Genomic DNA, 16,257 nt, shown 5'->3' on the forward strand with positions numbered 1-16,257 from the left:
AAGTTTAATAACATGTATACATGGGAGAGACCCAGGAAAACTGAGTAACTCACCAGAATGGCCAAACCTGCCACCTTAAATACCATCTTCAACTAAAGACAAGGGTGTTGGGAGTAGTGGTTTGGGACTTCAGACGGGAGGAAGGCAATTTACATGGAGATGGAAAAGCAAATGCTTGATAAACAAGTGTTTACTGGGCCATCTATAGACAGTGTGACTCGAGAGACACATTTTACATTACAGTACAGTTATCTTATGGTATTAGCTCCTTCCTGGAACAGGCCTTCTATCTTAAATTCTTTTAGACAGTTAGGGGGAAGGTCAACATTTCTTTCAGAGTCTTTTGTTCTTAAAAATAATCAAGCCAAAGAGACACATTTTGGGGTGGCCAATTCTGATCCCCCACAACGCCGATGAACCAAAAGCTGGGTATAAAAGAGAGTGGAGTGGTTGCAGTCGTGGACAGAGATGTCTGTTAATATGAAATGTGAGAATTAATAAAAGGAGACTGGACAACTTGGGTGCCCTTGGAATCTGCCATTAAATATAATGGAACAGATGGCAGAGTGCAGCCATAAAGGACAAAAGGAAATGTAGACAGTCAGTGTATTACTATATGTCTGAGTGATTGTTCACTTACAATAAATAGTAATATAGTTCGCCTCCATTGATCTGATATTTCCCTCTCAGTTAGGTTTGTCCCTGATTACACATTCCCTGGCATGTTGGAGCCCATCTGTTTGTACTCTGCACAGATCCTTGATTAATACAGTAAATCAGTAACAGAGAACCTGGAGTTCTCTTCAGTTCTGTACCTTCTTTCTCCTCACTCTCACCTTTTACTACAGTCTTTGAATCTGGAGAGAGAAGCACTCCTGAGAAGCCATTTCAGACCTTGTGTGGTAGCCGACTTATTCTGCTTGTCACAGTCCTGCTGCTCTCGTTGGTGAGCCTGGGACACTTGTCAGCTTTGATAAACTCATGGAAATCCCAGGCCAGGCATGATCATTAAAGTCACATTGTTTACATCAGCTTGTACTGAGCTCAAATATACCTTTTGCAGTAACCAGCAGTGTGGCCTTGGATATGACACTTGCTTTGTACTAGGCGTTTTACCCCCATTGTTTTTATAAAGATAATAGGAGGAATAAATACAGTGAATGCCTGTTTTATTATTTTAGTGTGAAGATTATCTTTCAGTTGTATAGTACTTTACAATTTACAGGACATTCTCAGGAATGCTCTCTCATCTCTGTCTCTTTTCTCTCCAAGCTATTATTTTCCTTTACTTATCTAGGTTTGATCATGAATTAGGCTTATTTTGACATGTTAACTATTTTATTTCATAAACATTCTGTGTGATTTTTTTTCTTCCTTTAAATGTATGAGTTCTTTACTCCTAAACTCCATCTGGGCTGAGATTATTGTGCCTTTTCTACTATCTAGATTAGAAATGGCTAAAACTGCACAGAACCAACAGTTAGGTCTAAGAGAAGAGCCTGGAGAAGAAAATACAGAGCTCATTTTAGACTTTTCCCCACCATCTGTATCATATCATTTATATAAGCATAGCTTTCCTCTCCTAATTGCCCAAAACCTTGAGGATGTAAGTGTGAGGGTAGCAGCATGCCCCTTAATAAAATAAAAGTGATTATATTAGTATTTTGTCTTTAGAGATTTCTTGAAAACAGTGGCACTCTAATGACTTCGTAAAAATAATTTTATATTGGTCTTCAGAAGGTCCCTGATGCTGTGAAAAGGCAGCTTTGCCAGTTTTAGCTAGACTCTTCTCCTAAAGCTGTGGTCTTGGGCCATTGCAAACTGAGTTGTTTTTATTTTTTGTTTGTTTTTGTATGGTTGACATTTTGTATGGTATGTACAGTTGTAACTGTAGCATTTGAACATACAAATTATAGTCAAATTCATTAAAACATGAATTCTAATAATGAGTTTTATAGATAGAAAGCATTAAAATGCTTCTTTATTTTCAGAGTTGTGATCCTTCTGTCTTAGCCCCCTTTACTGTCTTTGTGGTCAACCTAAAGAAGCATGCTAACACTATTACTGAAATAGGCATTGATTTCTTGAGTGTTGCTACTAGAGTATGTTCAGGTTTTGACACTTTGGTAGCTAATTGCCCTATAAATTATTTTAACTGTAAATTAACTTCTCCACAACCGATGTCCTGTGCAGGAAAGAAGAAATCCAGATAGAATATGATAGAGGTAGAAATATTTGTCTTTTCGGGGACAAAAAGAAAGCATATATATATACTAAAGGGAATGTGGCCACACATAAAGAATTAAAATAATCTGGTTTTAGGGTGTCTTACTATGATTTGAATAGACAATATGTAGGTTGGTATGTTTATATGGGTGTTCTTGCTAACATTACATTTGCTGAATATGTAAAATGTTTTCATATTTATATTGACTCTGAGCACACAATCATTGTTCTCAAAGAGTATTTGTTTTTGTTGGGGAGTCAAGTGTGGCATAGTAATGTAGTAGAAAGAGCACCAATTTGAGAGTTAAAAAGATTTGGTGTCTTGACCCTATTCTGGCACTTACTAGCTGTAAACAAACTAAGTTAGCCTCTCTGATTAAGTTGGGGGATTGGAGTATCTGATTTCTAAGGTCTAAATGCCATAATTCTTTGGTGACTAACTCGCAAAATCAGGAGAAAACAGTATGGCCACGTAAAGTGATAAATTGAAGGACTGTCTTTGTCTGAGATCATTTTTTATGTTATCAAAGACACTATGATTTTTTTAAAACTACAGTTATAGTCACTATAAATGTAAAGATTTCTTCAACAAGGTGATTGAATCAGCCTGGAGACAGAAATCACACCGTAATTTAAACAAGGGAAGTTGAATCGAAATAATTGTTAAACTATGACAGCAGAGTACCTGTAAAGATGTAAAGAGACTCTAAAGCATACCCTAGGACTGGGGGAAAGTACCCAAAGAAGGAAGGCTTGTAGGAGGCTGAGGGTCAGAATTCATTGAAGCGGCGGGGATTGCAGCTCCACTGGGTTGCCTAAGCCAGAGCTGGTCCATAGTCGCCAGGCAAGCAGGAAACAACCTTCCAGGATGCAGGCAAGTGATGCTGATGGGAAGGCTCACAGAGAGAGTGGGGTGCTGCTATGGCTATGAGGCTGAGAGGGCCACAGGATGGTGGTCATTGAGCCCAGGCTGAGGCTGTGAGGTCACTGAGGGGTATGGTCTTGCCACCACTGGATGTCCCCACTCACATATGCCACTGATGGACCACGCAGCAGGAGCAAGAAAAAGCAAAACTGCAGCACAAGGGAACTTAGAAGAGAAGCCTCCTTCCCCCTGTGATGTCCCTCCATCGCCCTCTACTGACAAAAACTTAACATTGTGCTCACTGTAATGCAGAAATGCTTGAAGAGTCCTGTCCATTATCACAGAGCAAGCATTGAAGGGTGAATTTGGAGCTCAGAGCCAATAAATTCATAGCTGGCACAGTGCAATTAGCTCTTTTCTCCACAAAAACACATATGGCAACTTTGAATTTCTCAACTATAAGTGAAGACATTGCTCCCAGGTCTCTGCTGTTTGTTCCGTTTGCCCATACACTGTATATATAGTGCCTGGATTTTCCAGAAGCTCATCCAACTGTAATGAACTGCTTCCCTCTTGCTCTTTGAATCTAAAGCAAAGTGAAGTCATTTTCCTGATAACTTACATCTTAGTTGAGCCACTGATATATCCAGAACCTTGTTAATCTTGAGCCTGGAAAGTAGTGTTCCCTCTAATGAGTGCTTGCTCATCTCCCTTGAGACCCACTGCAAGCCTGCCTAGCTCTATTTCCTGCCTCTTAAAGGGCAGGCAAATAGAATGGAGATTTTCCCAGGTCCAGTTCTGGTTTCCAGCTGACTGTTTCCCTACCAGAAATCAGAGGAGTGGTGAAGCCTCTTTTCCCAACTTCAGTTCAGACCAATGGATGTCTCAGGGAAGTAGTTGGAAGTAAGCTGGAAGTGTCATTGTCATAGATCCACTTCTTGCTCATCAAAATAGGTATACTTTTGAGGGCCGGCCCCGTGGCTTAGTGGTTAAGTGCGCGCGCTCCGCTGCGGGCGGCCCGGGTTCGGATCCCGGGCGCACACCAACACGCCGCTTCTCCGGCCATGCTGAGGCCGCGTCCCACATACAGCAACTAGAAGGATGTGCAACTATGACATACAACTATCTACTGGGGCTTTGGGGGGAAAAATAAATAAATAAATAAAATTTAAAAAAAATAGGTATACTTTTGAGACTGATGTTTTCTCACTGTTTAGTACTGACCTCATCATTCGTAGATGATCATTATTTTAAAGTGTTATTGCTTCTTTTCCATTTTCAGGAACACAAGGGCAGCATGCTTCATGTCAGTGTTGTTGAGGACAAAGCCAAATACATTACTGGAAACACTGTCCCAGGTTGTGAAATCTTTGAGTGTAGTAATTGGCATTTGAATCATGTAGCAGATACTCAGTGATTGCTGAATGAATGAATGGCTTAATGAAGCAGTAGTGGTGGCGTGGATTTCTTTTCATTTTGCTAGTTTTGTTGTGTTTTTTCCCCCATCATTAGACTTTGAAACCTAAGGGATTTGCAGAGTTTTTTAGACCTTGTTGGAACAAACTTTATATGACCTTTATTTATTTGCAACTATAGTTGCTTTCTGAAGCTATTTGAAACTCTTAGTATTTGCTGTATACAGATACAATTTTTACATTGGGTTAAATTGAAATTTTATTCTATTAGTTTTTTAAGTTTAAAAAATTATTTCTCCCTCAATTCTCTTTATTCACATGAGCAAGAAATTCTTCTTGTGTTAGGGAATATGTATATAGGATAATACTTTTGAATACCAATTTAAATTCTGTTTCTGAATTTTACTCTTTCAAAGTTACCTATGATTGTTTACTCCTTGTATCTTCTTAGGCAACCATCATATTTAGAAGTACAAAATTGCTAGCTCAACAGAGATCTGACAAGTACTAAGATACCAAGAATACTGTATTTCTGAATGAAGTTTATATCATTTAGAATTCTCACAATTTAATAATAGAATAAATGTGTAATATTTCATAAAAACAAAGCATCTCTTATTCATGAAATACAGGGTAAATATCATCCTAAATTGGCAGAGTTTCATGATTTATAATACTGAATTATACTAATATACAAACCAAACAGTAAAATAAAAACAGGCTCTGTCCTCTAGACTATTTTAATTGAAATATTATTTATATCAATAACTACATATTTTGGGCCGGCCCCCTGGCTTAGCGGTTAAGTGCGCGCGCTCTGCTGCTGGCGGCCCGGGTTCGGATCCTGGGCGCGCACCGACGTACCACTTCTCCGGCCATGCTGAGGCCGCGTCCCACATACAGCAACTAGAAGGATGTGCAGCTATGACATACAACTGTGTACTGGGGCTTTGGGGGAAAATAAAATAAATAAATAAAATCTAAAAAAAAAAAAATACGTATTTTATTTTGTATATTTTGTATTTATTTTATATAAATATATATTTTTAATATGTATATGCTGTTCATCAAAATAAAAGTTTTGTACTGTTTTCCATGTTTTTGATAATAAGCCCGAAAATTTTAAGCTGTACTTAAATTGTGGCTTTCACATCACTGTTGACATCTTAAAATGTTTGTCCATCTGTTTGTTGTTTCCTCAATTTATCAGGGTTTTATACTCTTTTCCCTTGTATTTATGTATATACCCGAAAAGTAGAGACTTCCTTTTGTAAAACCTTTTGTTAAGCTTGTGAGCCTGAAGTTCTTTCCTATGTCAAATGGATTTCTGATTTTTTTATCTAAAGTTATTTCCATTCATTTCCTCCAGTACACTCAGAAGAATAACTGACCACTACTCCACTTATTTAGAAAAACATAAATAAAGATAGTTTAAGCAGCTCAATCATGTCTGAGTGTGCTCCAAAGCTAGTGTAAGACTTCTTTCCTATCCCTTAGCTTTTCACTATTGTTTATACTTAGAACACTTTCTACATTTCCTTTTTAAAATACAATAGCTAAAACTTCACATATTAATCTAAAAAGTATCTGATAAATTTAGCACTAATGAAAGAATGCTGTTCAGAGACAATGAAAGAATGCTATCTGTTATTGGTTAATATATTAACGTAGGGTTGCTGTGTTTTGAATCTCCACAATGACTAAAATATTGCTTTTACAACTGTTTTAAAACCATTATTTATTTTAGACTAAACATGCTATGCTCAGATCTTTTTCCCTTTAGAACTTTTTGATTTGAGTGAACTAGCCATACATATATAGATGCAAATACATATAAAATATAGTATGTATATAGAACAGAATGTGAAAACTTTCCATTTCATCTTGAGAATATGCTCTAATTATATTAATTAATATTTAAAATTAATATAAATAACTAGAGAGGAAAAAAATCACAATACCATTAAATCTGGCCCATGACACTCTTCTGTTTTAAAAGGTTCTTAAGTCATAGCAAGCCTTGTCTTTTAACTGCTATTCAGTCACTAATCCTTTGTTACCATCTTTGGTAGTTTATAACAGAATCCAGAGGGTCAGTTGTAATATGTTTCCTTTAGCATTATTAAAGGCGTATTATTTACTAGACTTTAATTTTAGGTTCAAATTTTTCCTTCTGTTTTTAGAACCAAAGATAAATAGAATTTAAAATCCTTTGGTAGAAATATTGCAAAAATAGCAGAAGAATCCCCTTTATACAAGTGGTTACCAGTCGTATTCTAGCTAAAATCGTTATCCTTTTGCTGCTAAAATTGCTTTAAGTTTTCCCAGAGAGCTGTGTCTTTCACAGTCTCAGATCTACTACTTCTTAACTAAACTGCGTTCTAAATTTGAAGAACGCTTGCAGGCTCGCCTTATATTTCATTATACTGTGTAGTTTAAATGTTATATAACATCTATTTAATACAGACATTGATTCTAAACAATACAAATGAAATTGATCAAAAACAAGTTGAAATTTAAAGATTGAAATAAGAGATATAAGCATAATGATTAAAAATTCAAGTCCTCCTTCTGCCAAGGCAGTGACCTTGATCTATTTATTTGGTCTTGCTTTCTCATATGTTAAACTGGCTATAAAACCTACTTCGGGAAGTTGTTATAAGAATAAATGAGATAATGAATATGAAGTGTTGAGCATTATGTCAGACACATGGTAGGTGCTCTATACGATTGATGTTAACTTATAATAATAATGTATTTTTCTTGCTATATTATAGTTTTCTTTTTTTAGAATGCACTATTAGGTAGCAATAGATAATGCTGTGTTTAAAAATATTAACATAATATCACATGATTTTACTGAATGAACAAATTCATTTTTTACAAGAATGCGTTAAATAATTTCCCTGGATCTTTGCCGTAGTACTCTCATTGTGGTTTCCTGCAGTGGCTTGATGTATGATGCAGTAATGAGTATAGAATTAGCACATAAAACCAGGCCATTTTGTACCCCTTCTAATTGCTTACGTAGTCAAGTGCCAAATTCTGCAACATAAAAAGGTTCTAGTACATTATCTTTAAAACAGTTAGTAAGGTTCTAGTGGAGTTTCTTTTCTATGTCTTTCTATTATTTTTGTCAAGATCTTTAATCTGTTAAATCGTGATAGCTTTGCTAGTAAAGTCAGTGTTTTCCTCATCTTTTGTATTCCCAGCAGACTTAGCACATAGCAGGTATTTGGCAAACAAAATTACTCAAGAAGAAGAATCTGAAAAAATGATTTACAACTTAATACAGAGGATTTAATTGGTATTTTCTTTTTTGTAAAAACGTCTACTGTCTAGTATTTCTGCCTTTCATCCTCCTACCCCACTTCTAAGTGCTTGCAATGCCCAAATAGTAGAGCTACTATTCCTCATTACTGGTGTGTATATTAGGCCCTGAATGTTGGCGTGCACACATGGTAAGCCATTTATATACATCCATTACCTTCCTATTTATTTATACATTGGACTCTTGAAATATGCTTCAATTTTTAAAAACCACAGAGGATTCTTTTTAGCATACTGATTTATGGTAACTTTCTGTTTATCATGCGATCCAAGTAGCCTATGTAGAAACTCTTCAAAGTTAACAGTGTTATCTCCCCCCTTGAGATAAAGAGAAAATAAGAATGTGGCAGGAAAGGAATAGTTAAAAGGTTTAAATCTGCCCCCAAGTGCTTTTCTTACTGTCAAACAGCAGCAATTTGAACTGCAGCCAGTTTTTGTATGTTAATTGCTGCCATCCATTTCCCCGTGGCCTCTGATGAATATTTTCAAGAATTAAAAAAAAACAGACAGGCTGGAGTCCCAGGATGGGCTTACATAATATGTGAGACCCAGTGCAAAATGAAAGTGTCGATCCCCTTGTTCAAAATCAGTTAAGAATTCCAAGATGGCAACAGCAGAGCATAATACCGAGTGCAGCCCTTGTGCGACTGCACGGGTCACATGCTTGTGAAGCTGGCCCTGGAGGTTTCCCTATTTCTGGGGAGTGGTCTTCCTGTTGGCACTTTGCTTAGCAGCTCTTCAGGGAAAATACTTTCATTGTATCAGAGAGAATAAAGAGATGTGAACTCGCCATCATGAGCATACATTGTGATTATTGGTCATTGTAAGATGGTCAACAAGGCCATAGAATTAAGAATAAAGAGATAATTCATTCCATGAGTAAAGATTAAGCCCTTTGAGGATAGAGAAAGCAACAGGGGGAAAATAAGCGTTTATTTAGTGTCTTCTTTGGATAGGAGCCATATTAGGCTCTTTTTTAATACATTATCCTGGTTTGTCGTGTAAGCCTTATAAAGTAATTTTTTTTTTTTTTTGTGAGGAAGAGTAGCCCAGAGCTAACATCCGGTGCCAATCCTCCTCTTTTTGCTGAGTAAGACTGGCCCTGGGCTAACATCCGTGCCCATCTTACTCTACTTTATTTGGGCGCCACCACAGCATGGCTTGACAAGCGGTGCGTCGGTGCATGCCCGGGATCCGAACTTGCGAACCCCGTGCCGCCGAAAGCAGACTGTGCGCACTTAACCACTACACCACCGGGCCGGCCCTAAAGTAATTTTTATTACCCCATTTTCTACATGAGGAAACTGAGCCTCAAGGATATAAAATAACTTGCTCACAGTCACAAAGTAAGTAACTGGCAGTGTGGTGATTGCCCACATCTGTCTTCATACCAAGCCCATGTTCTTTCCGTGGGTGTTGGTATCGTGCTTGATGTCCATCCTTAGGGGCTGATGGCCACAATACAAGTGCAGCCTTGAGAACAAGGTGCAAAAAGTAGAAGTGCCGTTAGGGAGGGAAATTTAACCTGGTGGTTTCTGTCGTCTTTGCAAGCTGAGCCCAGCACAGACTGAGGCCATGGGCCATCTACAGAATGTAGCATATAAAAAGTCCTTAACCTGACCAGGCAGAAACTGTCTCTCTTATGATAGACTAATGCAGTGGCCACAGGACAAATGTAACATGTTGGAGACAGAAGATAACACCTTGATTGCTGCAATCTAATAGCTCCTCCTATAGTAAAGGCAAAAAAAAAAAAAAAATAACCTCAAGTGATCGATACCAGGCTTCAGTAAGTACAGTGACAGTCTGTGAAGCATCTTAAGGGCCAGTTTATTTTAGGACAGTATATTCCAAGCTTCATTCGCTTACGTTCTACTTTTTCATGATTTGACTATGTGTAAGTCAAAACCATACCATTATGGATGTAACATTTTAAATCTATTCTATATCAGCATGAATGGATTTATCCTAACTAAAGCACTAGTCTTCTGTCCTCAGTCAAGCCACTCCACTAACTGTTAAAGCTCATTTGCTCTTCACTTTGTTCAACTCATATTTATTGAGTGCCTTATATGTTCTAGGATCTGTCTGGCTGGTGTGGGTGGTAAATAGGGGTGGGGGGAGGAAGAGAAGTCAGAGATGAGTAGGACCTAGTCCCTGCCTCAGAGGACTTCAGAATGAAGTTATCCTGCAATTTTGGACTGTTCATAGAACGCTGGGAAAGCAGGATCGAGGGAGTACCAAACTGCCTGGAGGAGGTGGGAAACTTGATGCAAAGGTAACCTTAAGCAAGAAAGTCTAAATGAATAAGTAGGAGGAGTTCACCAAGCAGATTTGGGAGAGTCATCTTCCCTGGACTTTGGCTGGATTTTTTTTATTTTAACTTTTCTGATCATGAAATAGAAGATATCAAGTTTTTTGAAATTACTGAATTCAATAAGATGGTTGTTATCTAGAAGTTCTCAGATTACTAAGATTGTTCAGAAACAATTTTATTTTAGGCCTGATGAGTCAAATAATAGAAACAAAACATAACCATAACTTTTTTGAATATTTTGATTTATAGTTCTTATATCCATAATATAGAATATAGATGTATGTGTGTGTACTTCTTCCACCTGAATATCTTTTTTATACAGATTTTATAGAATAAAATGCCAACTACTTTCTTCTACTGTTTCTTTTATTTTTCCTTGTAAAAAGGAAAGTTATGACAAAAAGTGATTTATATATTACTTAACATGTGTTTACCATTTTCTTTTTTTTCTTTTTTTTTTTGCTTTTAGTGTAAAACTCTTTCTGGAGTCTGTGACCACATCATATCCCTGTCATCAGATCCTCTGGTTTCACAGTCTGCACACCTGGAAGTGATTCAGCTGGCAAACATCAAACCAAGTGAAGGGCTGGTAAGAGATACCAAGTTTATCAAAGCCACTATTCGTCAGTGGACAGCTAATGATGTGAGCAAAGCAGCCTCTGAATGTGGGAATCTGTGAATTTTAACAAACTTTGAACATTTTGATATTTTTTTCTAGAGGAGTTAAGGTAGCAGGAGCTTGTCATGATAAGAAGTTTTATGAAGATAAATGAAAATGAAAGAAAATTTAAAATGGTGATTTCTGAATTATCCTGTTTACTTTGGTAGTAAAGTAGCTTGTATTACACTCTTTCACTCCCTACCAAAGTTCTTTAGGTTTAAAGGAAGTTTAAGTTAAACGTTTTATATTAAGATCCACAATGTTACCTGCCCATGCAAGTGGGTGTTTTGTTTGTTTTGCTTTGGTTTGTCCTGGTTTTAATAGGTCTCTCTTACCTTAGATTGTGTAAGTTAAATAAACCTGATATTCTTTATAACTCACATCCATTCTTTCTTATAAGGGTGAGTAAGCAGGTGGATATTGCCAAAACTAGGGTAACATCTATGATGTGTTTTTTTATTATGTAATAATAAAGATAATCATCTTCAATATTTTGTTCACCTGATTGAAAATTATGTTGTCTCTAAATTTAACCCAAGGGAGAACTTATTCTTTAATAAGTTTCTAGAAAGAAAGTGTTACCGCCCAAAAAGTGGGTTCATCTGCCTGCTGCAAGACATGCCAATAGTCAAGAGGCAAGGTGGTAGGAGAAAAAGGACTTTTTATTACAGCTTGCTAGCAAGAGGGAAGATGGCCAACTAATATCTGAAAAAAAACCATCTTAAGGGGCACAAAATCTTATAGCAGTTATATAGGCTGGTGGGTTATAGGGGAGGGGGTTAGGAATGTTGACCTTCTGGTGTTACAGACTGGGAGTGCCATACCAGATCTTTCCGTTTTCATTGATGATGGCTATCAGCATAGACGCTCTGTTTGGGGGTCATCACATTCCTAAGGAACTCAAAAGAACAAAGTCATCATCTTATCGCAGCTGGAAGGTACATGCACAAGCAGGGGTCGTAAAATCTACAGAGCAGTTAGATCTCCTGGAGGGTGCATATCCAGCTGGGTTAGTTAGTCAGACGTCATTCAAAGTTACAATAGAGTTTCTTTTCTACAGTGGCTTCCCTCATGTCAACCGTGTCTTGAGCCAGTATCAAAAGCATATAAAATTAATGTTAATGAGGGAGAGACAAAAAACAAGAAACTACCTGGAGAGCATCTTATCTACTACACAACTATTACATGTTAGTTTGATGCTACAGTGTTTCTACTTTCTCCCTGTAGTTGAATTTTCAAGGAATACCATTAATGCTATTTTAGAAAATAGAAATCTTGGAAACTTGCATTAATAATTTAATTCAGATAACATATTCTTAAAGATCTCTAAGCAGGTTTAACTTTTTTTTTTTTTTGATGAAGAAGCTCCGCCCTGAGCTAACATCTGTTGCCAATCTTCCTCTTTTTGCTGAGGAAGATTAGCCCTGAGCTAACATCTGTGTCCATCTTCCTCTACTTTGTATATGGGAGGCCACCACAGCATGGCTTGATGAGCGGTGCGTAGGTCCGCGCCTGGGATCCGAACCTGCAAACTCCGGGCCGCTGAAGCAGATCACACGAACTTAACCACTACACCACCAGGCCTGCCCTGGTGTTAAACTTTTTATGTGACTTTTCTTCTTCAGTTATATGTATGTATATAAATGTTTCAGAGAGTAAAGCCTTCATCAGCCACCAGTGGTTTTTCATTTTGAAGCCATCTAGTCTATAAAGTGGCTTTTCTCCTGATAATTGGCAAATTACTTTTGGGTAACCATAGTTCCTCGTGCTTTTGTGGCTTTTATTGTTTTGCTGGGAAGATGGAAATCAGCATATCAGACGTAGCTAGCAAATATGCCATCATCATAATCTGTAAGTGTTATATCTAACTTTGATTAGTTTTAAGAGCTTATTTCTAACATTTATAAATTTATTTGAAGTAATACTTATGATTTTAAATTCTTACAGTCTTAAATTCCTTTTGGTTACCTTTACAAAGTCCAGTTTTATTTAAAGCATCTTTCAACCTATAGTATTAAAGCTTTTTCTTTATGTATCTCCCCTTTCAGTAGTTATGAAGGAAAGGAAGCTTTTAAGCATGATTTGTAGAGTGGGAAATTATGAACTAATACTATATTATATTAGACTAGGAGTTAGAACACCTGGATACTAATCACTTGCATAAAATAATAGCTGTGTGATCTGGGGAAAATGGGGGCCTTGATATTTTTATCTGTAGAATGTTGGGGGCATGAAGGGGTGAACTATATCATCCTTAAAGTTCTCTCTAGCTCTATGAGTCTGCAGTTCTGAGGATGGTATTGTTCTGAGAAAAGAGCCTGATTTTTTTCCCTCTAATTTCCATTGAAATCGTGGGAGAAAATAACCATTTGGAGTTAGTCAACACAATGCTAATTAGTGGACTTTATGAAATCCTGATTTTTTTAAATGAACAGATAGCCCTGGACAGGTGTTTTATTTTTTAAATTTGAAAGAGGTAGATCTGGGTCTGGTCTTTGGAATAGTCATGAACTGAAAAATGCTAAGAACCAGATTTCATTAGTCTGGGACAGAGTTGGAAAAGAAAAGAAAAGAAGTGAGTGCCTATTATTTGCCAGGTATTTTCTTCACAACTCTATAGAGTAGGTATTAATTTCCTCATTTTGCAAATGAGAAAATGGAATCACAGATCTTCACCAATTTGCCCTATATTATATACAGGTAATACACAATAGAGGTAAGGTTTAAGTCCAGGTTTATTCTAAATAAAGTACATCTTATCAAAGCTTGTTCCGTTATCCCACATTTAAATTTGGAATTGCTTAAAGGGAGGTGTGAGAAGTTTAGGAGGATGACTTTAAAATTGAAAGTACCTAGAGAAATCCATTTTTAAAGAACCATCGGCAATTCTTCATTGGGAAACTATTTCCAGGGGAGGAAAAGAAAAACCTGAAATGTTGAATATTAATAAAAAGAATTAAGTATAAAGCTATTTCTTGTGATTCATAATAGGGGAGATGGAAACTTTACGTGACTTTTTCAAGGTATCATTAAAAATCAGCCACCTTTAAGTAAGTTTAGTGAGTCACATTTGAAATAAATAGGTTTGAGGATTTTGGTAACATTTAGCATGTGCTTAGCCATAGGAAGTGTCTAAATGGTAAATGAAGGAAGGAACTAGAAAGAGGTGGGAGAATATCAAGCTTTAATGAAGTTTAATTAGCTTAAAACATCTGCAGAAAGTCTCCTGCCAGTTTCAAAACAGAACCTCTCTCATAGGCAAAAGGTAACTGCTTTGTTCTTCCAGTGGATAAACTGGATAGATTGTTCATCAGCTTTCTTGTTCATCAGCTCTCCTGATTAGTCACATCTCCTAGAATTTCTTAGTTTTGAGAGTGCTGAACATTATAAAGAATGGTAGGAAATGTGCTTAGTTATGATTAAAACATGAAACCAGCTTCTAAAATGCTTTTGAACAACAATAATTAGCAGAAAATTAAATGAAGGATAATGAGAGCTATTGGAACATATGAAACTAGATCAGAGCCAAGAGATGAGTTGAATAGAGAGGAAGGAGCTTGAGGGGGCATCCTCAGGGAAGACTCTTGGCCTCAGAGAGTTCTTTTACTATTTAGGCACTTGGACTATCTCCAAATATGCTTTATTCCATTGACTTGCCTGTGAGGTTGCTTTGGCTCCCGTTGGTTAACTCACATTTGGAGACAGAGTGAAGCAAATGTCATTTTGGCAAGTGGAGCTGGAGAGAGGGAGCTGTTCAAGGCAGGTCCAGAATTAATTAATTGGTTTAAAAAAAAAAAAAAGAAGGAAGAATGAAGGTTTTAATGAAATGGAAGACCAGATTTGTCTCAGTTCCATAAAAAGAGCCATTTGAATTACATGTCCTCCTGCTGTTTGACCCTTTCTAAGAGGTGAACAAGTGATCAGATGTATTTCTGTGGAGTCTTCATTATTCAGAAGATGATTAGTTTGAAACTTGTCCAAGCAACTTGGTTCTTCACTTACTTTCTTTTGGTGCCTGACTTTTGGCCATTTTTCTCATTAGTACTGCCAGAGGGAGATAAAAAGGATGAAGAAGTCAGTTTTGATTATTAAAGCCAGTTACAACAAATGGTTTATTGAGATTAGACTGTAATATCTTTTCTAAACATTCATCTTAGAATATTAGACTTTATGACCTAATCATTTATGAAATTATCTAGAGCTCTTGTAAAACACCTTAATTCCTAATCAGTTATGCACAGTGTTGAAAGAAGTGTAGAGAGAAATATAATGAACTTCTGCTTACAGTTGTCAGAAGAGATGGGGTGATTAAAATAAATTTGTAAAATATCAAACCCAGTTACTCTTTATAACCACCTTGCACATGGTATATGTATGCTAAAGAAGTCTTAGTCTTTTAGAATAGATGGTAAACAATGAATGTTTGATTTTAATATCTACAGTTGCCAAATATTATGTTTTAATAAGAAAATTGAAGGTACACAGCTGTCCTGTTAATAAACTGATAAATCAGGAGCCTAGTGGTTGAAAGTGTGGTCTAGAGTCAGACTGCCTGGGCTTGAAAACTTGGCTTCACCATCTTGGGCAGATTCCCCAGCCTCCGTGTACCTCAGTTTCCTTATCTCTAAAATGGTTTCTATTGTGAAATAAATGTTAAACACTTAAAACAGTCCCTGGCACATTGTAACAAGTAGGTGTTAGTGATGATGGTGCTAGATAATAATGAGCGATGATTGTTTTGTATGTCCAAGCAATATATATTGTTTCTTTCATTGTATTTTTCTACTTTATCCTCTCACAATCCTTCTACATAGAAAACTACAACAAAATTTGTGTGTCTAGCTCTTGCAAAATATACTTTAAGATCCTCTATTAATTTAATGTTATTTTAGTAATTCCTGAGGGGAAAATGATTGCAAGGATCTTATCCTCTTTTAAGTTCCATAATAGCACCATTATATTTACCTTGCAATAAATAATGGAATAAATATTAACTTCAAAAGTAAGTATGTTATGCACTTGCCACGAGTGTAAGGTTGAATATTACCATATGGTCTTAGCCAAGAACTACTAGCCAGTTTCTTAATTAATTTTTGTTTGTACTTCTGTTAAGGTTTATTTATTTTACATAAAGTGATGAACTTTCATTTAAGAAATTAGAGTTCACAGGTAAAGGAACATCTTTTGAAATTACATTCATTTTGTTTCACATTAGAAATCCAGGCTCAGCCATATTTGGAACTGATAGCAACATTTTAGACACAGGACATTACTGAAATGACTTTTCAGAATTAAAAAACCTACCCAGTGACTTCCTAACAGTTCCATACCATGAACTTTAGTGCTTCTTGCTTTTTTTTTCTTACTTATTTTCAGTGAAGACATATGTACATTCAAGTCTCTACATATATAATTAACATAAAGGTATGGGAAATTAACATTA

At 36.5% G+C, this 16,257-nt stretch overlaps 1 protein-coding gene across 5 annotated transcripts in view; it reads left to right on the top strand.

Annotated features, from left to right (window-relative positions):
* CNKSR2 (connector enhancer of kinase suppressor of Ras 2) overlaps positions 1 to 16,257 on the top strand; it is a 251,077-nt gene that overhangs the window by 99,444 nt on the left and 135,376 nt on the right. For all 5 annotated transcript variants that reach the window (XM_058535561.1, XM_058535562.1, XM_058535563.1 and 2 more), the window contains exon 6: positions 10,623 to 10,742. In XM_058535561.1, the coding sequence (XP_058391544.1) occupies positions 10,623 to 10,742 (120 nt within the window). The remainder of the gene's footprint in view (positions 1 to 10,622; positions 10,743 to 16,257) is intronic.

The sequence above is a fragment of the Diceros bicornis genome, chromosome X, assembly GCF_020826845.1.
Source record: "Diceros bicornis minor isolate mBicDic1 chromosome X, mDicBic1.mat.cur, whole genome shotgun sequence".
Classification (NCBI taxonomy): Eukaryota; Metazoa; Chordata; class Mammalia; order Perissodactyla; family Rhinocerotidae; genus Diceros; species Diceros bicornis.